General features: G+C 45.1%; 1 protein-coding gene across 2 annotated transcripts; it reads left to right on the top strand.

The window, feature by feature from the left end:
• On the top strand, positions 1-26,966 carry NEK9 (NIMA related kinase 9). 2 transcript variants are annotated; one of them, XM_084207463.1, is made up of 23 exons: positions 1-261; positions 676-705; positions 1,476-1,653; positions 4,477-4,532; positions 5,392-5,462; positions 9,193-9,298; positions 12,265-12,396; positions 13,384-13,494; positions 14,072-14,136; positions 15,094-15,144; positions 15,782-15,974; positions 17,187-17,331; positions 18,317-18,517; positions 18,906-18,952; positions 19,782-19,937; positions 20,367-20,475; positions 21,002-21,163; positions 21,537-21,707; positions 21,918-21,977; positions 22,531-22,721; positions 22,952-23,116; positions 23,804-24,016; positions 24,415-26,966. In XM_084207463.1, exons 1-23 carry the CDS (start codon positions 73-75, stop codon positions 24,535-24,537), a joined length of 2,925 nt encoding a protein of 974 aa, XP_084063589.1. In that variant the 5' UTR covers positions 1-72; the 3' UTR covers positions 24,538-26,966. The 2 variants fall into 2 exon arrangements, with proteins under 2 accessions (XP_084063589.1, XP_084063590.1); XM_084207464.1 differs by lacking the exon at positions 676-705.
• Positions 26,967-27,256: the final 290 nt, after the last annotated feature.

Below are 27,256 nucleotides of genomic sequence, written 5' to 3' on the forward strand. Positions count from 1 at the left end.
CCGTCGGGAGCCGACATGGAGCCCGCGGGGCCGCGCTGAGGGAGCGCCGGGCCGAGCGGGGCCGCCATCGCCATGTCGCTGGGCGAGTACGAGCGGCACTGCGACTCTATCAGCTCCGACTTCGGCAACGAGTCCTCGGGCAGGGGCGGCTCCCGCGGCGGCGGCGGCGTGCCCGGCGAGCAGGAGGAGCTGCACTACATCCCCATCCGCACCCTGGGCCGCGGCGCCTTCGGCGAGGCCACCCTGTACCGCCGCACCGAGGTAGGTCGGCGGCCCCGGCGGCGGGAGAAGGGCTCCGTGCCGCCGCCCCCGCCGAGGGGCCCCGGCGCCGCTCCGGGAGGGGCGGGGGCCGCTGCGAGGGCCAGAGGGGCGGTCGGCGGGGGCCGGTGCTCGAAGGCGCCGGTGCCCGACGAGCCGCAGCGGGTCTCGGCCCCTGGGGTGGGCGACAGCCCCCAGGGTGACACTGACAGCCCCCAGGGTGACATCCCCCGGCACCGCTCCGGGAACAGCCCGGATACGAAGTGACGACTTCAGCCCTCAGTGTCCGGGGGTGCAGGGTCTGGGTTTTGTAACGCCTGGGCACTGCCAATCTCTGGGTGTCCTGAAGTTTGGCAGGGAGATGTGGAGGTTCTTCCGACGCTAGTAGACTACTCATTTTTCTGTGTTTTGTTCCAGTTACAGAGGACATGGGGTCATCTCATACAGGTAACTCTCTCACATGCTCAGCATTTCAGTGTAATCAGGGGGGACTGGATGCGAAGCCAGTCCTCCCGTTGCTCCCAACTCGTTTAATACCATCCAGTTCGCTTGTAGTTGTGGTTTTAGTGGTTGTCAAGGAAAAATGGTTGATTTAGTTCCAAAGGAAAGTTCTTCAGTTTTTTTTCTGGCCAACTTGAGGTGCCATGGCTTGCACAGGTATAAGTGAACACTGTTCACTTCAGAGATCACTTGTAGCACGGCTGACAACATGTGTGGGCCTAACAAGGGCAAACTAAATCTGAATTCATTCTGGTTTCCTTATTGGTTTGTTTTGGAGGGTTTTTTTAGTTGTTTTTTTTTTTCCTCTTTAGGCTTTTTCCTTTGAATATTTGTAACAGCTTATGCTCTTGTACAATATCCTACAGTTACAGCATTAAAAATACAATGTTCTTCCTTTATTGAACAGGAGTAAGTTTAGTCTTTATTGAAATAAAACAAACCTTGTGTCTTTCCCTTGGTTTGGTGTTTTGGTTTTGGTTTTTTTTTCCTCCCGGAGTAAGTGTTGGCCAGCTAGCAAGATGGCTTCAGGCCATTACTATTTCTAATGACAAACTACAAACCTCAAAACTTAAGTTGTGAGGAATATTTGTCTGAAATCTGTAGGAGACAGGAAAGCCTTTTACCTTTCCTGGTATATTAATTCCCTGCTATAAAGGCACATACTGTTCTCTTCATAAGAGTGTGTTTTTAATTGAAAGATTGTGTTTGTGTTTCAGGATGACTCACTTGTAGTGTGGAAAGAGGTGGACCTGACCCGGCTGTCAGAAAAGGAGCGTCGTGATGCTTTGAACGAAATCGTTATCCTGGCCCTGTTGCAGCATGAGAACATCATTGCATACTACAATCACTTCATGGATAACACCACGCTCCTGATTGAGCTGGAGTACTGTAATGGTGAGATCCCTACTCCCATTTATGAACAGGCAGCTGCCATGTGTCTGGGTCACCCTCCTGCAGAACCTGCAGCGTTTCTGGGGTGTTGTCTGGAGAGCAAAGGAGTGGCGGTGAATTCTGCTGCATAGCTCCTGAAGAAGAGACTGAGAACCCTTTTGATTTGTGTCTCAGGTGCTAAAAAACAAAGCCTAGTAGTTAGTCTAGGAGGCAGTCTATGCAGTTGATGATTTCTAAAGTTTTCTGAATGGCTGGTGCTCTGAAAGGAGTGGATTATTGGTGATAAACACTTCCAGTGCACCTTGCTGTGTTCTTTTAGGAGGGCAGTAGGAAAAGACCGGGAGACTCTCTGGCCATCTCTACCAGTACAGAGTGAGGCTGTTTTTTCGGTACTGTCACTTAAATAGGTTTATAATTTGGCAGTTATAAATCAGAGCTTAAAAATGTTGTGGTACACTGCAGTCAGGTCTTTTTCCTGATTTGTGCTTTCAGCTTTTACATTTACTATTAAAAATAGCCAACAACAAACCTGGTCCTTCTGGTGGTGGAGAAAGTTTTAAAATTCTGCCCAAGAGTAGTTCAGATGATGGTGTTTGGAATTGGCAGGGAAGGCAGTCCTAGCTCAGATGCAGTGATAGAAGGATTTGCAGTGAGGTTGTGACGAGCAGCTGCTCTTAGATGGCAGGAAGAGGAGCCATACACAGCTTACACTGCTGGAACAGGATACATGCCTAGAACTGCAGTGTGGTTCCTGTTTGGGTGAGTGGGACAGCCAAAGTATCTGGTGTTTGTATGGGGCTTGCATTAAGCCTTGGCTCATTGGTAGAAACATTTTTTCTGGAAAAGGGTATAATTGTGTTGTCATCACCTTATACAACAGATTGCTTTCACTGGAATAGGTTGGAAAGCACAACAGAGTTTTGCCAGGTCTTTTAGAATGGTGACAGACACCCTGGTTGGCAGCTTGGCCAAAGCTGGTTTTTCTTCTCTGCTTTTTGTTCATTTGGAGCGCAAGCATAGGGGAATGTTAGCTCATTGAGGCACCTTTTATTTTAGGGGTTCTCTCTCTGTGTCAGTTGCTTACTTGCCCTGAAAAGACTGCATGCTTGAGGCCATGATAAATTTGTTGGAGGACATAGAGAGAAGCTGCATTGTACTGATGTCTGTGCACATTTGTAAATGCCTCTGTTGGCTTTGGGATAATAACCAAGAGATGAGTGTATAGCTGGTTTTGCCTGAATGTGTCTGAATGGTAGAGAACAAGGGGCATGAGAAAGAGGAAATCTTGTTTGGACTTACATAGTGGTTGTGCCAATGCATAAATAGTTGTTTCTTTGGCTTTTTTTTTTACAGTGTACAAGCCCAAGATAATTTGTGAGTAATTTTTAAAGTAAAGCTGGACTAGTCACTGTCAGACACTTCTCAGAATCCAAAGGCTTTACTGTTTAATTGGCTTGTCTCTTCTAAATATCTAGAAAAGAATTTCTAATTTCAGTAAATGTTGCCCCTGTTTTACAGAGGAGGAAGGCTAGTTATTGATTTATTTGCCTTTAGTTCCATGTGTACATCATGGTACTGTAAGACTTGGATTTACCACGGGATAACATCAGTGAATACAAATGAGATACATTTGGGAAGAAATATCATATAAAATACAGGAATTGAAAAGAGAATAAGGTATGTTGGAAGGTTAGATGTGAGTAGATGAAACAAATACAAAATTAACCTGGTTTTTGTATGTGTGCATAGAGGTATTGGTTATATGAGTCAAGAGCTAACTTGTGTCCTTGGGTAGGATTTTGGCAATGTAGTACCTATTGTGTTGCTCTTTGGTTCAGAAAAGCTGCAAAAAAGATGAGGGAAAAAAAAGAGATGAAAAACACAATTCACTAAAAACTTGCAAATTTTGAATGGTTAGAAAAGACATTCATAAGAAGAGGCAGAAGTGAATACTTTGGTTAAATCGTGAGTGTGAAGAGTGGTTTGTAGCTAATGTGTAAATGTGAACATAAGGCAGAAAAAAGAAATGCTGAGAAGTTACAGCAAGGCTGAATGAGAAGAAATATATATAATATATGATAATTTGGAATTGGAATAACAACAGGAGGTGATCAGAATCTTGGGATTTACTGTTTAGGTGCTGATCTGACAGGGAGTTTAAATACCTGCAGTCCTCAGCATAATTTCTTTTAATTCTCCTTGATTTTCAGTCCACTCTCTTGAAGTCATGGGTTGCACCAAAGTTTTCTGCTGATTTCAGGCTTGTGTTAGTGGTACTGTTGTTGTCAGTGCTCTGTAAGTTCTGCACCAGTGTATTTGGCAAGGCAGATAAAGGAGAGGCCTGTCCAGAGGGAGTAGGTAGGGAAAGAGTAAATTGTGCTTTCAGGGACTACTCTGACTTAAAAATTGTTTTCTTTCTCTTTTTTAATGTATTATTTCTATATATAGTGCTGAACAGGACAATCTCATGTGATTTGGTGTACAGCTAATACATGTTTACATACCCCAAGAAACACTTAAAAAAATAAATAAAAAAGTAGGCACTGCTGGCTGAGATTACCGGTTTGCTTTTCAGAGAGTATTAAAGGGTAGTGTTAGAGAATTGTCTCTGCTTAGGCTTAAATACACCACTGAAGTTCTTAGATGGAAGAAGAACTTAATTTTGTGCATGCTGACAAGTTTAAGTCAAGAATGATGTGAGGGAGCTGTAGTGATTGAGCAGATCTCTTAGGGGGTTTGAGTATTCCCAGCAGCACTTGAACAGAGTAACTGCTGCCATTAACTAAGATGAACTTCTCTGTCTTTCTCACTCACTTGTAATTACAGGTGGGAACCTCTACGATAAGATTCTGCGACAGAAAGACAAGTTATTTGAAGAAGAGGTAATTTGGAGTGGTTTGAGGGAGCAGTGAGGCTGGCCTAATGTTCTGGAGATCTGTAGGATTATTTGAGTATTTCTACAATTTTTTTTCATTGTGATGGTGGGGAATTCCTATGTTTATTTGGGGGCTGGTATCCTCCTTGTTCAATATTGCAAGCATTTATGGACTATCTGAAATGTCTCATTTTCTTTTTTAACTGTCTATGAGCAGTATATAATTCCAAGGGAGGAATAATGAGAGAGAGCTGGCTATCTTCACCTTATCATCTTGGCAAACATTTAACTTTTAAACCTCTTTCTGTGTTTCTTCCTAGTGGGCTCTCTATTTCTCTCCCTTCTTAATAATTTTGTAGGGGTTTTTTTTCCAAGTAATTTCCTTGAATCTATCTTACTAATTTCTTTTTCTGTCTTTATTTTATTTAAACTTACTTTTTGCTGTCTGCTTTCACTGCATGCTGAGCTGATTAACAATTACACTTATTTGTTTTTTATAGTGACTTCTAAGGCTTTCTGGCTCATGGAGAGTATTTAATGGTCCCAATTCATATTTTGGAGAGCACAATTGTAGTTGTTTCCCAAGTGGTCATTAGTTGTCATTCTGAAGTCTTTTCACTTACTGGATCTGTAATGCTTGTCAGGACAGATGCTATGAATGGAAGTAGAACAATCTACCTGTTGAAATATCATTTTTAGAGATTTCCAAACCAAAAAATTCTAAAATTTTCATACTTTTCAAAGGGCATCTAAATGGTGTGGCCATGCCATCTTGCTGTGCCTCAGTGTGCCAGGGACGTGTAGGGCTTTGTGTTTTTTTCATTTTTTTCGAGCCTCACATTATGCTTATATTCCTGCCTGTGCAGATGGTGGTTTGGTATCTATTTCAAATTGCATCAGCCGTGAGCTGCATCCATCGAGCTGGAATTCTTCACAGGTAAGTGTGGCACGCAGAAAGCTGAGGTAACCAGCACAGTTCATGGGGGTCAGTGAAGAACTTCTTTGCTTCTTTGTTTGAAGCAAGCACCAAGCTTCTCTCCACAGTGTAACAGGATCTCCTAGATGTTAAGAATCCCTTTTTTATTGGGCTAGAAACCGTTTTGTGATAAATGTTCAGGAAATCTTGTGTTTGAAGTTGGAACTGCAGCTGTGTGAACAAAGAGTTTATCCACATAGGAAGGAAGTGAATTTGCCCTCTATTGCGATAGCACATAAATGATGTTTGTTAAAGTGGGTAGGAAGAGCATTTACCACAGGCCAAAGGTACTTCTGACCTGTTCCAGAGTTAATAGCTGCAAGCCAATGTGTACATCATTCTGTAATTCCTGGAGGCTAATGGTGATGAAGACTTTGCGTTTGTCCATTGCTCTGATATAACCTATGTGAAGATTTGTCCTCCATTTGTCTGAATCTTACTTCTTTGGCCTGTTATTTAAGGAGCTAGTACAGTCTGTTAGCTTATAGCGGTAATTTTGACAGTTATTCAGAGATTTTAATGTGTAGCTAATTACCGTTTTCTGTTGCCCTTTTCTGTTTGGGAGCAGGAAATTTAATGTCTTATATGTGTTTCAAGAAGGCCATGATGTTCTGGGGAGTACTGCACATGTAGACAGCCACTTCCAGCACAGTTGGATCATGTGCTGCACTAACTTATGGGCATAGCTGTGTGAGGATGTTTTCTGTAGGATAGCATCCTGGCTGCTGTCATTCTGAATCTTTAGTAACTGGCAAGCTAATGAGGGGTCGGTAGCCTACACTCAGGAAACTAGTGCCTAAGTTTTTGGCCTGAAGCAGATGCCATGTCTGTCCTGCTTTGCAGTGATTTCCTGCTTACCACCTCAGAACATGTGTGGCCCCAAATCCTTCCATAATAACAAATTGAACAATTATTTAAATGTTTGCAGTGATTTCCTTCTGCTGCAGACATTGTCAGAGTGAGCCAGGACTTTGTGATGCCCCAAGTGGATGAATGCAAAATGCTGCTTTACTTGATGTTTTCCTGAGCAACACTGGGAAGTTGTTGATGGTATGTTAGGAAAAGTGGGTGTTAAGAAGTGTTGGCCATGAAAAACGTATCATGCTGTGAGGGCTTCCTCTCTATTTCCAGCCTCTTGTGTTGATATGTGAAACGACACACAGATTACTCTATCTGAGAGAGATGTTTTCTATCAGTTTTGAAGTTCAGCATTTTTGTGGCCATCAGCCTTTCAATCTCTTGGGCATACTACATAGAATCATGGTATCATAAAGTTGAAAAAGACTTCCAAGATCTCAAGAGTCCAACTGAACACCACCATATCAACTGCACCATAGCACTAAGTGCCATGTCTAGTTGTTTCTTGAGCACTTCCAGAGATGGTGGTTCTACCACTTCTGTGGACAACCCACTCCAATACTTAACAACCCTTTCAATGAAGAAATTCTTCTGATATCCAACCTGAACCTCTCCCGGTGTGTCCTGAGGCAATTTCCTCTTGCGACAATTGTCTCCAGTTACCTTGGAAAAGAGACTGACCCCTATCTTGCTGCAACCTCTTTTCAGGCAGTGGTAGAGAGTGAAAAGTTCTCCTCTGAGCCTCCTTTTCTCCAGGCTAAAGACCCCCAGCTCCCTCAGCTGGTTCTCATCAGGCTTGTGCTCCAGACCCTTCATCAGCTGTGTTACCCTTCTCTGGACGTGCTCCAGCCCCTCAATGTCTTTTATGCAGTGAGGGGCCCAGAACTGGACTTGAAGTGTGGCCTCGCCAGTGCTGAGTATAGGGGAGCAATCCCTGCCCCAGTTCTGCTGGACATGCTTCTTCTGATACTAGCCAGGATGCCACTGACCTTCTTGGTGACCTGGGCACACACTGGCTCATGTTCAGCTGCTGTCAACCAGCATCCCCAGGTCCTTTTCTGCTGGGCAGCTTTCCAGCCATTTTGCCCCTAGCCTGTAACACTGCAGGGGTTCTTGTGGCCCAAGTGCAGGACCCAACATTTCACCTTGCTGAACTTCTACAATTGGCCTCAGCCCATGGATCTAGCCTGTCTAGATCCCACTCTAGAGCCTACCCTACCGTCCAACCCATCTGCACTCCTGCCCAGCTTGGTGCTGTCTGCAAACTGACGGAAGATGCACTCAATCCCCTCATCCAAAATATTGATAAAGATTTTAAACAGGACTGGCCCAACACTGTGCCCTGGGGAGCCCCACTGGTTACTGACTGACAGCTGGGTGTGGTACCTATCACTACCACTCTCTGTGCCTGGCCACCCAGGCAGTTTTTAACCCAGCAAAGAGTGCACTTACACAAGCCATGGGCTGCCAGCTTCTCCAACAGCCTACTCCTGCATCTCTAAAATTTCCTTCCTAAAGTATGTCCAGCCTTCCTAGACCCCTTTGTTTTTAAGACCAGTTTCCCAAGGGTCTGTCTGAACCAGTGTCCTGAAAAGACCAAAGTCTGCCCTCCAGAACTCCAAGGTCTGGAGTTTTTGTTCACCCCCTTCCTTACTTCACCACGACTTGAAAACTGTCATTTTGTGGTTGCTGCCTAAGACAGCCTCCAACCACCACATCTCCCACCAGCCCTTTTCTGTTCAGAAACAGCCAGTGCTGCCCCAGTAGGCTTTTCAATTAGATATGTCAAGAAGTTATCTCCACACCCATCCTCCAGGAACCTCCTGGACTGCCTCCTCTCTGCTGTGCTGAGTTTTGTCCAGCAGACATACAGCAGGGCAAAATCTCCCACAAAAAATGATGATCATGAAACATCAGCCAGCTGCTTATGGGATCTCATCTGGCTCTTCATCCTGGTTGGGTGATCCTCCCCCTGATTCTCAGCCACTGGCACCAAGCCATATTGTCCCTGACCCTTGGCTCTGTGCAGTTGAAATGCTCCCTAACGTTCAGAGCCACCCTACTGCCTGTCCTTGCTTGCCTGTCCCTCATGAAGAGCTGCACTGCAGCACTCCAGTGGTGCACGCAGCACATTTCCATGATGGCAGCTGTGTCACAGCTTCCCTGCTGCACAGTGGCTTCCAGGTGGTCCTGTTTGTTACCCACGCTGTGTGCGTTGGTGTGGATGCAGTTCACCTGGGCTATGGATTTCACCCCCAACACTGGCCTGCAGCCCACAAGCTCCTGTCTAACCAGCCTCCTCTTATCTCCTTCCCCCTTCAAACCTAGACTAAACCTTCTCAATCAGTCCAGCCAGCTCATGATAAGGACATTATGCTTAAGTTCTAGAGTGGCATCTGTTTCACACCCTCTGTGTATGTGTTCATATTTGCATAAATACATATTCATACTTACACTTATGTTTTTAGTGAGCTCAGCATCTCCTGGCTTGGGTCTATTTATAAAACTAGCAAAAATAAGACCTGCTCAATAACCTTCATATGAGAAAAAACTGAGAGGGGGGGAAAGAACTATCTTTGATCTGTGGCCTTTACGTATGTGTCTTTTGCAACTGTGTTGTGTTTGTGTGGGGAATGTGATAGAATATGGATAGCTGCAGTTACTACCCTGGTACTTGGGGCAAAATTGCCTTTGGAGAACTCTGTGTACGTGTGTGGGACAGAGTCCTGGCAGAGTATCAAGTAGCTCATTTTAGGGGGAAAATATAGTAATCTGTGAAAAACTGAAATCTGTAAGCGTATTCAAGTGTTTGAATTTCTTTTTCTCGTTTCAGAGACATAAAGACATTAAATATCTTTCTAACCAAGGCAAACCTGATTAAATTGGGGGACTATGGGTTGGCAAAGAAGCTGAACTCTGAATACTCTATGGCTGAGACTGTGAGTATCTGCCATCTTTGTGTGCAAGCTGAGTTGTGTTTTTCTTTCATCTCTGCATGTCTTGCGGAAGACCAGGGATGCTGTACATTCTTGCTGCTTGTTTTCTGTTACTTTCCTTTCCCTCACCCCTCAGTTTCCCTCTGTATTATGGTATCATAGAATTAAGGCTGGAAAAGACCTCTAAGATCATTTAGTCCAACTGTTAACCCAGCACTGCTGTGTTCATCACCATGTCCCCAAGTGCTGCATCCACAGGTTTTTTTGAACACTTCCAGAGATGGAAGTGTTCAACTACTTTTTTGGGCATCTTGTTCCAATGCCTGACCCTTTCAGTGAAGAATTTTTTCCTATTTTTTTATGTAAACCTCCTCTGGTGCAACTTGGGGCCATTTCTTCTTGTCCTGTCACTTATTACTTGGAGACTGGCACCCACCTTGCTACAACTTTACTTCCTAACTGTCTCACTAACTTTGCCATATTTGCTGATGTGTTGCAGCCTACAGCTATCCTTGCTCCCAGGTTACCTTTCAGAGGTCTGTCTCTCTGGAAAGCAGCAGTAGACTAATGATAGGTGCCACTATGGGAATAGAATTGTACCAGAGCTAGTGTAGCCATGCTAGAGAGCACTTCTCTTCTTTCCCCTAGGCATGGTACTTCTAAAGGTGAGTCTGTGTAACAGGAAGGTAGTGCTAGCTGAAGGACAGAGACAGCATTGTAGTCACATCAGAACAACGCTCTCCCTCTGGCCAGCTTAACAAATTACACTAATTTGGTCATGCTGCTGTGCTAACAGGTAAATTTTGCCTCAGGTGGATCTGAGATGGCTTGGATGTGTGTGCCTGCAATTGCACTGTGCCACAGGCACGTCTCAAATTTCTCCAATATTCAGACTCTGAACCAAATTGTGAAGAAGCAAGAAAGGCACTTGTGTTTCTTATGGTTACCAGATGTATGGCTTATGTTCCTGAAGGGGGACAAAGCTTTGTAGGAGAGATTAATTCTACCAGAAGGCTGTCAAGCTTGGCCTTGTTCCAGACCCTGCCAGGTAGGATTTTTGAGCCAGTTATGACACAGGGTAAGCTGTATTGCAGGCACCTAAAAGGTTCAGTTTGGATTTCTCAGCTCCATTAATTTCTGTGGTGTTAGGCTTGGAAAAGGAGACATTGTCTGAGGTTCCTGTCTGCTAAAGCCTTTATAGTTTGGGACACAAGCCAGCTCACACTTCCTCTTACCAGCCTGTATCATTCAATTTAATGCCAGGCGTTGGTGTTCTGTTAGGATGTGTAGTTAAATACTTGCCAGTCCCTTCCAGAACATGAGCACTATTGTGCAGTTCCACTGTAAGTGGGAGCTCAAGGCTGCTGCATAAAGCCTTCACTAGGCTGGGCTGCAGTAGAGCCACTTCTGTTTTGTCACACTTTTCATGGCCTTCTGACTTTCAGAGGCAGTTCGGTCTGTGCTGTGAATTTCCAGGTTTGTTTTTGCCTGTGTTGTCTGTATTCATCTATACCTGCTAGACCTGCAAACATTGTTTTTTCCTTTTTCACAAAAGAAAAATTTTGAACTACACACCTTCAACCATATTTTGATTTTTACATGCTGGCTATGCTCTGGTCTAGTTGCTCAATTTGTAACCTAATGACCAGTGCAGACTGGAAGTAATTTTTTGGGAAATGAGTGCAAAACATATAATCAGTATTTGTAATTGTAGCAGTCAAATTGTGATTTTGTAGAATGTTCACATCTTTCTTACTAAACACTGATTTCTTAATTTATCATTTTCTACCATTTACCAAAGAAGATGCAGAAAATACATCTGTCTTACAGAAAGCCTACATTATCCTTTGCTTAAGAAAGGTTTAGGTGCAGTGTCCTAGTTCTCTATGGGATACTCATAATCCCAGGGCTTCTAAACCTTCCCATGGCAGGGACTCATGTACCTCTGCAGCGGGCAGGCTCTGTGACAGGAAATGGGAGGGAGATGGCAGACTCTCAGTGTGCCCATTAGCTATCCAGTGTACTTGCAGAGCCTCATGAAGGGCAGGCTTTGTAAAGCTCCTTGGAGCTTTGCTGAGAGAGTTGAAAAGAGGTCATCTATAAATATTTCTCCTTTTTCTAAATTCTCTCTTACTTTGTTTTGCTGTCTAGTTTCTTTCTAAGGAGTGAGCTCCATTCATCTGGAAGCTTCATTCTTACATCTTTTATCACGTTTGCTCTGTGTCTCCTTGTTGTGACTTTGAGCTAAGCCACTGCTTCTGCAGTACCTGGGAAGCCTTTGTTTTTATGTGCAGGGGTTTGGATTTTTTGTGTGGTGGAGGTGTTTGTTCTAAGCAAAAGAATTGTTCAGGAAAGTCCACTCCTGAAGTGAAAGCCTTTTGGGTGGGACTCAAGCCAGCTTTCTATGTACTGACCCAAAAGGAACCCTTCTTTTTGTTTGAGACAGAGCAGCTTTTGTCCTGGTACTATCTTGTGATCAGCATGGCTCTACAGCTAAGGTCTGGCATCTGTATTTGGAAGCTTTGCTAGATCCTTTTTTCTTCAGCCTCATGTGATGGTTTCCAGATGCCTGGTCAGTACATAAGACCCTGATTACTTCAAAATTATGTATATTTAAGAGAGGGGAAAGCCCTTGCTGTGTCACTATTACTTTAGTGACAAGTATGTACTGCATCAGGTACATGAGAAGAGAGGTATCTAGGATCTTTTAGGAAGCTCAGGGCCAGTCATGTTTGTGGATGGCAGGAAAAAAAGTGTGCTTACTGTTCCCATCCCTCCAGCACATTAGCGAGGTCTGTCACTTCAGTGCTGTGTCTAGCTCTGTCCTGTGTGAACAGAATGGATACAGAGTTCTTGGACTGAGTGTGTCACAAGTGCTGTGTCCAGTTCTGTCCTGTCTGAAGAGAATGGATATAGAGCTCCTGAATTGAAAACTGCTGGGTCATTTCTGATATTTTTTTTTCCCCTAGCTGGTGGGAACTCCATATTACATGTCCCCAGAACTCTGCCAGGGTGTGAAATACAACTTCAAATCAGATATTTGGGCTGTGGGCTGTGTCATCTTTGAGCTGCTTACTCTGAAGAGGACCTTTGATGCTACTGTAAGTCTGCAAACCAGTGTGGACTGAATAACCTTATTTTTTATTGTCCTAAGATTCACACTCAGCTCATAGCTTTTTTCAGTCATGTTTTTCTTTTGTTGTCATTTAAATCTGCTAATTAAAAAAACAGTCCCTGACATTGACAGCTATAGCCAGAGAAAATGTCTGCATGATTCCCCTTACCCTTTGTGTAGATTTCCCTTTCTGCCTTCATACAGCAGCCTCCCTGGCTCCTGCCAAACCCACCCTTGTTTGAAGCCCATGTTTACTAGATGCAGAATAATAACTGTGCAAATTTGTATCATGGTTGTGAGCTGAGTGTCCTTTTCACTGCAAGGAGGTGGTTTGTGGCTGTGTAATCTTTTTTCTCTTTTAGCATTACTAGCTGTGAATTTTCTGTGTAGCATTCTGTAGCAAAAGGTTCTGGCCTTCACACTTCATAGGACCTAATCCTGTTACTCTTTCTCAAAACTTGGCTGCAAGAGAAGTCCAGTCAAGCTGGCATAGGGGAGGGTGAAATGAGCATTGCTGGCTGACACATGTGATTTGCTAGTTTGTGCCATATGATGGGAGAAGCTGCTGGTGGTTGTAGGCAAGATTTTGTAACCCTGAAAGAGAAGATGTGAAAATACCACCCTTTCCTGACTTTCTCCAGTGATGGCTCTCGAGTTCCCAGCAACTTTGCTGCTGTGCTGTGTTTAATGGCAATGTGCCACATAGGAGATTTCATGCAAAGAGAAGCCTGATCTCCCTGCACTGTTAGAGAATGTGGTGAAAAGCTGGATGTTGCCAAGTCCTACCTATCAGAGGTACCATTTCTGCAGGAATTCTTATTGGATTTATGGAGAACCTGCTAAACAGGGAAGAAGAGGGATGTGTCCCGATCAGAGATGGAGGAAGAAAATAGTGGTGGCCTATAGCATCTGTCCCCATTGGACACATTGTCCAGTTTGGTTCCATTATGACTGGTTTCTGGTTTCTGCCTAGAATCCCTTGAACCTTTGTGTGAAGATTGTACAGGGAAATCGTGCCATGGAGGTTGATTCCACTGTCTACTCCTGGGAGCTGATCCAGATGGTGAACTCCTGCCTTGATCAGGTTGGTGAAATACTTCCTAACTTTCAGATATCCATTCCCAGCTGTCTCAGCCATGGAATTTGGGGTGAAGGGGAATGACATGCTTGTTTCAGTATGTGAGCTGTTGATGCAGGGTAATTTTTGTGAGGCTTGAGGCATCACTAAGATTGGGCTTTCTCCAGTTCTCTGAAAGCTTTGTCTCAGTCCTGCAGGCTCTAGAGGTGTGCTGAGTTTACTCTGATCACAGGTATTTAGTGGGCTGGCAGGAGCAATTTTTTTTTAATGCAGTGCTGTGGAGGTAGGAGCATAATCTCAGTACAGTTGAGATGCTCAGTACAGTTAGGGCTCTGGCTTTCTGTGAGGAATTAATTTATTGAAAGCAAACATAGCATTAATACCTTTGGAGCATGCAAGTCCCTCCTGCACATCTGTAGTATTTATCCCTATTCATTCTAAATGTTTGAATTAATTCCTTTCCCTTCTGAAGAGAGTCAAGGAAGCAAGTCTATGCAGGCTTGAATGAGGTCTTCTGACCCAAGATTTTGTTGTAGATGATGAGTATTTCCCAGAGAATTACTTGTTACTTCCCTTCTTTCAGGACCCAGAAAAGAGACCCACTGCAGATGAATTGCTCGAACATCCCCTCCTCAGCAAACGCAGGAGGTAATCTCACATGGTCTTGCCTGAAAACCTAGATGGCTGAGAAGGAAAGCAAGAGAGTTTGTGCAGACTGGTGGTGTTTATGCTTTCATAGCAACCTCCTTAAGTGAATTTAGACTGATGTGAGGCAGATATTTAAGTACTTTATTTTCTTTAGGGGAAAAGTACATTTTTGCAGTCTTGTCTTCTGATCTGATGTTCTGTTGGTGCATGGGAAAGGTCTCTGCATCCTTAGAAGCTGTTGTGTTGAGAACCTTGAGGTATTCCATTCTGAGACTCTTTGAGGAATGCTTCTTTTTACTCTTCAAATTTCTGTGAATGAAGAGTCGCAGAGATCCTCTTGCAGTCATTGGAAAAAAGCAATTTTGAATATATATATTCAAAATATATGGATCATTCAGTATAGAGACCCCCACTTTTTCCTTTTGTTGCCTCCCTCTTTGAAAGAGACTTGCATTGATAGTGGCCCATGTTAGCTTAGTTTGACCATCAGCCTGCACACACTATCTTGTCATGAAAGATGGACAGTAATTCTGGGCTGGTTTTATTCCACATTTGTTTATTTGGGAACAGCAGACTTAGTCCTTTATAGCAATACTCTTTTGCTTGATGATCAGCAGAGTTTGAGTTTTGTCTCGCTATAGGCATTGGTAAAAGCCTAAATCCTGATAATATTTTGGCTTTTAAGGTTATTCTTCTGCAATATGGGTATTGGTTGGCTGCATTTTTGGGCAGACATAGTTTGTTGTCCTCAGCTCTTCTAGAAGTTTGTTAGCTGTGTGCTACATTACTTCTGCCCTACTTACTGTGTATTGCTGCGAGCTAGTAAACAGCTGCCATGCTTCCTCCAAGAGGCAGCAGCATTTTGTTGGAAAGGAAAACAGTCTGTGTGTGCTGCTTGTCAGTAAATTGCATAGAGCAATGTTGCTGTTTCCTAAAATCCTTTTTCTCCCTTGGCAGGGAGATGGAAGAGAAAGTCACGCTGCTTAATGGGCCAAATAAGCGACCAAGGTAATTATTTAGACATGTGTTTGAAAGGAAGTGTGGAGAGAACAGCTCCCCAGAGAGGAACTGAGAGTGTTAGCCTGTGACAACCTTAATGGAACAGTGTAGTTTAGAGGATCCCTGAATGCTAGAAGTTTGACACAGCAGTTGCATGCTGTGTTTTACTCTGCCTTTTATATCCTACTTATTTGTATGACTGGAGCTGTACCTCAGCACGTGCCATCCAGCTCTAATCTGTCCTACTGAGGATGTCATCTTTGCAGCCTACATACCTGAGTTGTAATGTAGATCTCTCCTTTCACACAGATTCGCTTCAGCAGGAGGAATATGATGTCTGAATGATGAATATTACATTAATATAAATATCTTCTATAAAACCTCATATAGTAGAGTTTCAGCACAGTTCCCAGCAAGCGTGTAAGCAGGGTTGCTCTGAGAAGCAGTTAGCTTCTGTGACATCTATAGCTGGTTTTCTGTTATTTATCAGATAGAATTTGATTTTTATTTTGAATTTTATTTTTGAAAATAAAAGCCATGAATGGTTGTGAAGAGGAAACTGCTAGACAACAGCAGGAAAATGGGTGATGACAGGGAATGCAAACTCATGAAAGGTGTGTGTTTTGTGGGGGGGGGTGTTGTGCAGGTCAAGCACCATGAACGAGGCTCCCATTGCCGTGGTGACTTCACGCACTAGTGAGGTGTATGTTTGGGGTGGTGGTAAGTCCACCCCCCAGAAGCTGGATGCCATCAAAAGTGGCTGCAGTGCCCGCCAGGTGTGTGCTGGTAACACTCACTTCGCTGTGGTGACGGTGGAGAAGGAGCTCTACACCTGGGTGGTAAGTGAGACAAGCTGCAGGAAGCAGGTCAGAGTGGGGAAGGGGGGTTCACATCTGCTGCTGACCGTTCGCGAGCCTCTTTGAGACAGATGGGCAGGAAGCTTGGAAAGGGAGAGTTCTGACTGCAGTGCACACTGAGGCCATCTGATTTGGGGCTGACACAAGTCTCCCAAGGCAAGGGTGTTTCTGGGAGACATTTTCCATTGTGACAGGAAGCGTCTTGGAGACTTGCTGTGCACTTGAGGTTTGTAGATGGTGGTCTTGTAGGCCCAAACACTGAGTCAAACATCTCTACATTCTGTTCCTGACTACTAGACATGCAATAGAGACTTAGTGATTCTCATTTTTTGTATTTTTGAGGAGGTTTTTCAAGATCAGAATGGGTGGGATGAGTGACCTTTTTGTAATACAGTTGTCATCTGCAAGGTAACTTCCATCTGAAAGCAGAGGGATCTCATGCTAAACAGCTCTACCTTTTATGATGAGTGGAAATTCTAGAATAGTTTAAAGTGAATAAAAAATGTCGGCATATAATGCATTTTAAACTATTTAATTCAGTTTTCTCAGATTGAGATGGTTTGTGACATGGAGGTAATTTCCTGGCTTCCATGAGTTTTTATATCGGTTTTATAGAATCTGTTAAAACAGGTTAGAAGTCAGTAAGAAATGAAAGAGATCCAAATAGGAGGAGACCAACTTGGAGTAATTGGCTGGATGTTCCTCCAAGAACAACCACTAAAAACTTTCAGCTGGCTATTAATAGTTTTTGTTTCAACAGTACTTGTTTTGTATAGTTTTCCTGTATAATTGCTATGTCAGGCCACGTCAATGACATTTGTTTCACATTATGCATTTTTTTGCAGCCATTAGGATTTAGAAAAGTAGTTCAGAAAGCTGAAGGATGAATTTCAGTCCTGAAGCAGGGAGCAGATTCTGTAGCCTGGCAGATAAGGAAGGAGCCGGGATTCCTCACCAGGTGCTGACCTGAGACTGGATCTCTCCTTGTTAGTACATCACTGCCAGAAATCTGTGCTGCCACTGAGATTGTTGCCTGCTGTATGCACAGAGATGGCAGTCTCTTCCCAAGAGCAGGCAGAACATATTTTCTCTTGCTCCTTCCAGTCTTCTGTTGTTTGCTTCTGTTGTTTACTGTTAACTAACCATTTCTGGGATTCTGGGAATGTAACCTCACCAGGTGTTTCTGTCTTGCAGAATATGCAGGGGGGCACCAAGTTGCACGGGCAGCTGGGACATGGAGACAGAGCTTCCTACCGGCAGCCAAAGCATGTTGAGAAGCTTCAGGGCAAAGCCATTCGCCAGGTGTCCTGTGGAGATGACTTCACAGTGTGCATCACGGGTGAGAGCTGGAACTCCTTTGGCTCAGACTAGTAAGGGTGTGTAGGCATTGACAAGTCCTGTCACTTTGCTGAGCTGTTGGAGGTGTTTGCCTTCACCATGAGATTAGCAAAGCAGCTTCATGCACAAAGGAGAAAGCCCTGTATGCTACTCATCCCTCAGTATGAGGATAGTACCAACATTATTACATTTGGGATAGATTGTAACTCAACATTTCAGATAGGTCAGCATTATTGCACAGAAGAAGATACTGACTCCCAAGAAGGATGGGATTTTGCTAAGGATGTGCTCCTTTTTGATGATAAAGCTGAGTGTTGACCACAAATCCACGTGTCTGTACAGAGTTTCTGCTTTTACCAGTGCATGTGTTGCCTCCATTCATGCTCACACTAAAGATAGTGAAGCCTGAGGTTGAGAATGTAGATATGTTTGAAACTCTTTTTGGACTGTGTGCGGAAAGAATCACCTAGTGATGAAAAAGAATGTGTATCTAGGATTTGCTGTTTATTTCAGAATGCATGACATCTGGTAGCTGTCTCTAGTTCTAACCCTGCTCATACTTTAAAGGATGTGTTAGGTGTGGTGTTGTCTGTTATAGAAGAATCTGACTCTATTTTACCCATGGAAATTATCCTCAAAAAGCTTATTTTTCCAGTTCTGAAAAGGCAGAAATTTCACAGAGATAAGCTCAGGTGGTCATTTTGAGGAAGGAGTGACTTAGGTGGCCACAGAATCAGTTTGTGGGCTACTGTTAAAGAAATTGTCCAGTTCAAACAAAGGGTTTTTGGCACTGAGGTAGCTACAGGTTGTCACGTATGATCCATCTTAACATGAACAAGAAAGGACTCTATAGTCTCCTGATGACATTCTTCTGCACTAAAGAGGATGATTGCAGAAAAGAAGGTGCTCTGACCATGTCTTAAGACGTTGATATGCAGCCTAACACGAGCCCTGTGTGCTGACCAAGCTTCCCTTATGTCCTTCAGATGAGGGCCAGGTCTATGCCTTTGGCTCAGACTATTATGGATGCATTGGCGTTGACAAGGCTTATGGCTCTGAAGTGCTTGAGCCCCTGCAGCTGGATTTCTTTCTTACCAATGCTGTGGAGCAGGTCTCATGTGGAGATAACCATGTGGCAGTGCTGACCAGGAACAGAGAAGTCTACACGTGGGGCTGTGGAGAGTACGGTAGGTGGAGTCTCCCTGATCCCTAAAGGCACTGGGACATGCCTGCTGGAAGGTGGCCTGGTGCAGGTGTGCAATGCAGGGCCTGGGTGAGGGCTGGGGGCAAAAAACATTGTCTCTTTGGGACTTTCTTTCCTTGTGAAAATGGGGAACTGGAGACTGAAGCCTTAGGACTTTACTCTGGAAAGCTCTAAGGTGCCACTTGGCTTCCCAATGGTTCTGTGAGTGGGGCTGGATTCCCTTGAGGGTTGGCAGGCAATGACACATGCAGGGGAACAGGGAGATTGTAGTTCTGTAGGGAGATTATTTTGGGACTGTGGAGAGACAATACCAGTTCTTAGGTGTGGGCACCTGGGGAGGCCATTTTAATGCAGTATTTTCATTGATGCAGGACGCTTGGGCTTGGATTCAGAAGAAGATCATTACACCCCTCAGAAGGTAGGGCTGTGACTGCTTCTCAAAATCTGCAAGGGCATAAACCCAAATTAGCTGCTGTTTGGGAATACTATCTCTCTGAGGCTCAAGTGTTTTTCTGAAATATTATAGAATTTCTAGGGCTTTAACTTTGCTTCCTCCCTTCGTTTTGCTTCATTTCTCTCCTAGCGATCATGGCAGAGTCATACCACTCACAAACCAGACAGCATCATAGCTTAGAGCTTCATTGCTCTGATTTCCATGATGGAACTGGAAATGCCAGCCTAATGTTATAGAAATCATAGTGAGAAATACCAGATGGCTTACCATGGGTCTGTAGATGAAACTCACAGCAGTGCAACTACTGCAACTCTTTGAATGTAATATAATGAGTTAAAGATTAGTTGAAAGTAAAACCCTCTTGAAATACAGTGCTGAGCTAACTGCAGTACTCCAACCCACTGGGATTTAGAAGCAAATAAGGATGTGCCTGGAAGCCAAATATCTGTGATCACACAGTATCACACCCACATGGCACAGACACAAACCCAGTCCTACTCACCTATCTGGGTTTGCTGTTTGTAGTGCCCATCTGGCCAGGTTGCCTATGCATCATATTTCAGGTTCCTGTGCTGGCCACTGGTGTCTGCCTTGAATATCTGCATTGTGACCAGAGTTTCCATATGCTACAGACTTTATGGTATTCTTACACCTTCATTCAAACTCTGTTGGCTATTGATAATGCCCAGACTAGCTGTGCCACTGCTCTACCCTCATTTGTTTTCCATGTGCCAGCTTCCATGTAATAGGTGTAGAGATTTTTATTTTCTTAGGATGTATTTCTTCCACCTAGGTGGATGTTCCGAAGACCTTAAACATTGTGTCCGTTCACTGTGGCTGTGATGGAACTTTCCTGCTTACCCAGACAGGCAAAGTCTTGGCATGTGGACTCAACGAGTTCAACAAGCTGGGCCTGAATCAGTGCACAGCAGGGATAATCAATCATGATGTGAGTGTGTTTGGATGCCTAGCTCCAGCTCCCAGCAATCAGTAGTATATGGGGAAATGGAAGTTCTGTGACAAAGTGTTCAGTAGCTTCGTGCCAGTGCTTTAATTCCAGTCAAGACAATGGATATTGGGATTGTGGGAAGGGGCAATTTGTTCCTCAGTTTTCTGTCTGCCCTGTGGGCTTATGTCAGATCTGAGGTAGTGAAACAGAGTGAGCTGCTCTGGTGACTTATCCAGTGATACAGATTCTGGCAGGTTTTTATCATACTTGTTTTAGGACTATCTTTAGGTCCTAAAACCTAGACTTCAGGTCCATTAAACCTAAACTTTAGTTTTAATATTGTGGTCAGACATGAGCTTGCTTGAGTAGGTCTTAGCTGATGAATGTGTCATTTTTTTTCACTATGTGCTTACCCACATCTTTTGTCAGACATACTGTGAGGTGCCATACGCCACTTCCCTTACTTTGGCCAAGCAGCTGTCCTTCTACAAGATCCGTACCATTTCTCCAGGGAAGACACACACAGCTTCTATTGATGGTGAGAGCCTTGTGCAGTAAGAACTGAATGCTGGTTGCTGAATTACATTACATCAACTTTGCCCTTTCAGCCTGGCCCTTGACACTGGGGATTTTGCTCTTGGTAGCGAGGTTCATGCCTGCTGCAGGAACTCAGGATTCCTGTTTCTCAGCAGTCTTGTTTCCTGGCCAGCTGAGGCAGCAATGTCAGCCTTCCTGTTTTTCTAAAGGGGACCAAAAAAAAAAAAGTTTTGGGAAGTATTATGCTCTGGGCTAGCAGAGGAATCATTTGTGATCAACTTAGGCTTTGCCCAAGCTACATCAGTCAGAGAACTGTGAGGAGTCCCAAGCCCCCAGCATCAGAAAAGTGAAGCAGCGGGAAAAGGAACTGGGGAGGTGTTTCCAGGCTTCCTTTTGGTTGGCACTGTCCCCTTCCAGCCTGGCTGGCCGCTCAGCAGAGCCATTCCTGTTGCTGCTTGTGCTCCGTCTGCATGGCTGCTTGCCGAGTTGGGCCCTCACTGTGGCTGTCTCCTCCTTCCTCCTCGCAGAGCGAGGCCGCCTGCTGACCTTCGGCTCCAACAAGTGTGGACAGCTTGGTGTTGGGGACTATAAGAAGCACCTGGGAATAAACCTGCTGGGAGGCCCCTTGGGGGGTAAGCAGGTGATCAGGGTTTCATGTGGAGATGAATTCACCATAGCTGCTACTGACGGTGAGTGGCTCTTTGCCAAGTTGAGGTGAGTTACTTTAAACTTAATCTGCAGAGGGGTTAACTGGCTCCCACTGATCATTTCATTTACCAGCCCTGCAGCACAGCCCTGAAATAAAGAAATCCTCCTGGACTGGGGCTTTCTGGCCTTGTTAATCACCACTGTGCACCCCCAAGTATTTGCTGTCCCTAAGGCTGCAGAATACTGACTTGGTGCCTTCCTGTTAGGTTTGTTACTGGTTTGTTCTCCCACTGTCAAAATGGAGCTGGTGGATTAGATACTTTAGGATAGCACTTAGAGCAGAAAGACTGATCCTTACAGCAATTGCAGGGTGAGGAGGGAGGGAATTGAGCCCCTGAATTTCTCTCTCCTCAGACAACCATATCTTTGCTTGGGGTAATGGCGGGAACGGGCGTCTGGCAATGACCTCAACTGAGAGAACTCATGGCTCAGATATTTGTACCTCGTGGCCTCGGCCAATATTTGGATCATTGCATCATGTTCCAGACCTGTCATGCCGTGGCTGGCACACCATCATCATTGTTGGTAAGTGTAAATTTAGGATATAGTTTTGGGATCTTTTTTATGATGATATATTCTTTTGCCAGGAGAGTATAAATCTTGCCTGAGAACAGGCCAAATTTCTGGGGGAAATGTGGCAAGCTGCTCTGAGCCATAGGCCTGCAACACTGGCTTTGTAGGAGTTATCCTGCTTTCTGTGGCGCTCTGACTGAAAGCATGCTTCTCTCCTTGCAGAAAAGGTGTTGAACTCCAAAACAATACGATCCAACAGCAGTGGTCTGTCCATTGGTACTGGTAAGTAACCTGCCCTGAGGAACTCTGGATTAAGTCCACTCAGTGGTTATTTTGAGTGGAGGAAGTTTGGTCCTGCAGCACAGTTCCTCTGTGTTTGAAAGGCCTCACAGAAGAGCTCAAAGGGAAGAAATCTAGTAAATCTAGTTGGTGCCAAGCACGGGAAGGGATGGCCCAAACCTGAGGAAGAAACAGCATGGGTGCAGAGAGGCCTTTGTTGTTGAAGAACTTCAATTTGACAAGGAAAAGTTGAGAGGAATTCACTGGAGGGAACTGATACGAGAAGGGGCTCTAGTGGCTGGAGAGATGGAGTCCAGTTTCTTGGACCTGTGGGGGGGCTGGGGCCAAGAAACTGCAAAAGACTGCTGCACACAAGCCCTTGTAGAGAGGCCTGCAGGGAGTGTTAGGAGTTAAACTGCTGAGGGAGATAATGCTGGCATGTGCTCTCACAATGGCTGTACAATACAAATGTTTGCATCTTCTCTGCTCCATCTGGGGTTTTCAACACGAATAGCAGAGGTAGGAAAAGTACAAAGCTTTCCCTTTTGTTTGCTAGTGCCTCAGAGCTGCACAACTGGGGGAGGAGAGGAGGAGGATAATGAACAGGAAGCAGAAACCCCCAATCCCAGTGGAGGCTTTCGGGGAACCATGGAAGCAGATCGTGAGCTGGGGGGCTGGATCAGCACTACAGAAGCTAAGGGAGGCAACAGTGCTGACAGCAGCTCCTGCCCTGGCTGGCTGCGGAAGGTAATGTGGCTTCTCAGAAATGCCTTAAAACGGGGATCTAGGCTGGGAGAGCTGGGTGGTCCCTTCCACCTTTGAGGGATACTCTGATAGGTTCTTAGAGCCGTGTTGCACAGAGCCCTTAAGGCCTTGCTGCCTGTTTAGCCACAAGAGGGTGTTGGTGCATCGATTGAGAAGATGAAATGACCTGCAGGAAGTTGGCAGGCCTGAGAGAGCTGCTTTTGTGTATCCAGGAGCTGGAGAATGCTGAATTCATCCCCATGCCTGACAGCCCCTTTCCTCTGAGCATGGCATCTTCAGAGCCTGAGAAGGAGACTCTTCCTTACCAGAAACTTCAAGGACTCAAAGTGGCCTCTGAGGAACCTGTTGGATTAAACAAGCCCAAAACGGAGCCCTGGGTAATGTTATCAAAGTGAATGCTTGGTGAAAATCTCTTGGGGACCATAAATGGCAATGTTTGAATTATGGAGAGAGCTGAGAAGAGACTGTTGGATAGGCCTAAGTCGTCTGGATAAGAAAAAGAGGGCTGGTGATAATCAGAGATGATGCTGCAAAGAGAAAAATTCTCAAGGATTTTTTTGGGAATAGAAAGCTGATTCTTGGTCAGATTTAAAGTAATGAGATCAGTTCTGTGGGGAAATGCATATAATGCAATTGGAAAAAAAGAGAAGCTGAGGGCTCAGAAGCCTCGCCGAAAACAGAAATTTAGAAAGCAGAATTTCTTGTGAGATAGGAAGAAGAATTGATATAGAAAATCAATGAGAAATTACAACCTGTGAGACTACCTAACTGTAGGAGTTTTCTGTCCCAAGGGAGGCACAGATCCTACGCTTAGGGAAATGGGAGTAAACCGTATGGATTTTGGTGCTAGGAGGATAGGAACAGCCTTCCCAGGAAAAGGAGGAAGCTAGTGGCTTTGTAGAGAGGACAGAAGGAGAAGTATCTTGTTGACCCTGCCTGTTAGAAATTTGCCAAGTCAGGGAACAAGCTGGGATAACACTCTGGGTATGTTTTTTTTCTTGTGGCATATACAGCTCCTGGCCTTGCACTCAAACCTGGCCTGACTTCCTTCCATGTCTCTGCAGCCTACTTGCCTGAGTCCAGCCTTACCATGTGGTGAAGGGAAGGATGCATCTCCTGGTGCAGGCTGCATGTGCAGTGATCTGCAAGTGGAGGTGACGCACCTCCGAGGCCTGGTTTTACAGTGTCTGGATGATCAGAAGAAGCTGCAGCAGGAAACCATTCGTCTGAGTGCCCAACTCCAGCGGTTCTGCGGGAGGATGGAGGAAATGCAGCAGGTGAGAATCTGTCATCTGGGTGCACATCCCTGCTCAGGGCTCACCATGCTCCTGCAGATGGTGGAGGCTGTGCAGAAGAGAGCAACTCTTAACAGCCATCTCTATCAGAACAGAATTTGGTGGGACTAAGAAAGATGCCTGTTTCTTATATAAGCTGCCGATGCAGGCTCTGACAGTAGCAAAACAGGAATGAAGCCAAGAAGTTTCCTCTGAGGATGGCCCACTCTTTGAGGGATCTGGGATTTCCCTTTATTTCTCTTGATGAGAAGGGATGACCAGTCATATGTCACAAAGAGTAACTAATGGCTGTGGAGAACGCAAACTAGGCCTTGTGCAGCTTCTAGCTTTTGTGCAGCTACTGCTGGCGCTGTTTGGGTAACTGCTGTGTGCTTTGGCAGGTGAAGGTTCATTCCAAAGGAACACAGACAACCAAAGAGGAGATGGAAGTGGATCCGAAACCTGACGTGGATTCAGATTCCTGGTGTCTCCTGGGAACGGACTCGTGCCGCTCCAACCTCTAGTCTCCTGAGCCCACTGGGATCCATCTAACTTCACAGCACACTAACCGAATGCAGAGAGCGGCTTTTCTGGCGTCAGGTCACTCGCGGACAAGGAGCGAGGCCGGAGGCTCCAGAGCAGCACCCATGTACGTTTGATATGAACTAGGAGTGAGTTTGAGAGGGGGAGGGCCCTTGAGCTCTAGGCCAGCTCAGTGATTGAAGCAGCAGCAGCTCCTCTTTGTACCTTATCTGTCAGTTCTGCACATGAGGCAGAACGGCCCCATTACGGCGATGGCTCCAGTAGCAGCTTGTGGCCCTTTCATTGTTTCACTGTTTCCTGGGAGCTGCCTTTGGGACCCCAGTATTCATCACTGCATCTCTAGACGAGAGGAGGAAACGTGTTCTGTACTGAAGCTGGCTGAGCCCTAAGACTCGCCACCTTCACTTCAGAGGGATGAAGGACTAGGATCCTCTCCTTACCCCGTGGTAAGGCCGTGGCAGTGAGGCTGCTTCCCTCTGCTCAGGCGCAGAGCGAACAGCGAATGTGTCATTCTGGAGGCAGTGGAGATGTTCCTCTTAGGGAGATCATAGTAGACAGCATGTCCCTGGCCTCGAGGCATAGCTTCTGGCCATATGGCTGCGTCCACTGGTCTGTATAGACAGAGTTTGAAGGCTTTATTCTGGGCGCCGAGGGCTTTCCAACTTCCAGGCAATGCACCAAGATGAGTGAATTGGGTGTTTCCCGTAGCAGTAGTGGGGACTGTCTGAGATTGGATCTGTAGTTCTTGGTTTCAGACCACCTGTCTCCCAACCAGATGGCAAGCATCTGGGCCCCAGACTAAGTTACCCATTTCTTGCTCCAGCTGTTCGACTTGGTTTGGGTACCAGAGTTCCTGGTTTCTTGGCATAAGCCTGTAGCTGCTCCCTGCTTGGCTTCTCTTCTGCTCAGTCTCTGTGCCTACACTCTGTGTGGGTGTGGGAAAAATCCGTGTTTTTCCACTCAGTGTTCTGATGAAGCTGGAATGCCATTTCCTACCCAGAATAGGTCACTACTGCTGTGGTCTCAGGATGTAGCCTTCCCCAAAGACCATGAATGATCAAATCCCAGTCTGGAATTCACCTTCTTTCAAGAAGTGAGAAGTTTTCCCAAGAAAATTGGAGATGGGAAGCGGCATGGTCTGATGCTCAAGATTTATTCATTTTCTGTTAGAGAATGAGGTTAATTTTATTCCCCTTAAATTTATTAGCAAACTGACTTTGAAGTAAAGCTTATGGGATTGGTAGGATCCCTGGGAGCAGGTAGCCTCCCCTGCCTTACTTGGTGCCTCCAAGGAGTCCTAAGTTCCTCTCACCTTTGCTGTGAGAGTGGGGTTATGATTTCATCAGGCTTAAATGATCCCCGTCGATAGCATGTGACTAGAATTGCCTTAGGTCTACTGGAGGTGAATATCATATCACCTCTGACAGACTTCTTTTGAGAGACTATTCCGGGGAATCCAGCATTCCCCATTTGTCTCTAGAGGTGGATGCCAAACCATTTGCTCGTAACATAATGCTCCTTAAATACTTTTTTGGTGCCTATTGCTAGTACCTGGGAGCTGAGTCAAGTGCTGTCTTCCCAATGCAGTGTCCAGGGCAAGAATCGTTCCAGTGTGCCTGTCCATTGCTACCAGAAGCAAGGCAGGAGGAGAGCCCTCCTGGCTGAGAATCAGGTGCCCTGGTACAGCCAGGCTTGTTTGCCCTTGTGACTCTGCTCTCCTTTCCCCCACGTGCATTGGAGCCAGTTCTCAGGTCAGGGTCCCGGCTTGAGGGTCATTGGTCACGTGCAACTGTGCCTTTGAGGACTGAAAAGTTGAGCCTGAGCCATGTCCAATAAGCAAGCACCAAGCTGATGAGAGTCGCTCTCCTGCAGTGCACTGCTATCCTCATTTCTCAATGCTCTGCAGTTGGGAAGCTAGGTGCACAGACTGGATTCCCCTTGGATCTAGTGGAGGATTAGGGTTCCTGACAGAGGATGCCCTGTGCTCCACAATCTCATATGTGCCTTAGAGGATTCACGCTATCCAGGTTGTGCCTGTTACAGACCACAGATTTCACACCAGCCAGCTATGCAACAAAAAAAAGCAGTTTAAAGGTAGCACCTTTGTCTTGGGCTGAAAACAGAAAGGCAGGCAGGCAGAAGTGCCTTTGAGCAGTTTCAAACCCTTTTTACTTCTCCCCTTCTTGCAGTGCTAGCTCCATATGTGTTGGTCTCCTGCTAGTGTTGCTACTGAGTTGTAGTGGAACACAACTTACGCCTGCTCTGACACTCTGGCTGAAAACTAGTTTGTCATTGTCTTTCTTTGAAAGGTTAAAGGATGGAGTGGTTTGGAATTTCTGTTTAAATAAATGTTTAAACTCATACTCCTGTGTTTGAACTCCTTGTCTTTTTTTTCCAAGAGAGGAAAGGGAAATATGCATACAGTCATCTGTTTTTTTTGGTATTCTGGTTTTGGTTATTTTCTTTTGCTTATAGAAAGAGGGTGAAAGGGCTTTTAGATTCTTTGCTCTGGTTAAAAAAAAAAAAAAAAAAAAAAAAAAAAGTCAGTTTCTGGTCTCTTCATTAAAAGAAACCAATAACAACCAAACAAAAAAACCATTATTTTCTCATACTGCTACATCTCCTCCTAGTGACGTCAGGAGCTTGTGTGTGTGTGTTTATTTCCACAGTTTGAATGCCAAGTAGGGAAATGAGTAATGG

Source organism: Fringilla coelebs, assembly GCF_963513975.1.
Source record: "Fringilla coelebs genome assembly, chromosome: 6".
Lineage (NCBI taxonomy): Eukaryota > Metazoa > Chordata > Aves > Passeriformes > Fringillidae > Fringilla > Fringilla coelebs.

Coding starts and splice junctions, on each gene's coding strand:
- NEK9 (XM_084207463.1), top strand. CDS start 73: ATGTCGCTGGGCGAGTACGAGCGGCACTGCGACTCTATCAGCTCCGAC. Junction 706..1,475: donor CATGGGGTCATCTCATACAG/GTAACTCTCTCA, acceptor TTTGTGTTTCAG/GATGACTCACTTGTAGTGTG. Junction 1,654..4,476: donor TGAGCTGGAGTACTGTAATG/GTGAGATCCCTA, acceptor TTGTAATTACAG/GTGGGAACCTCTACGATAAG.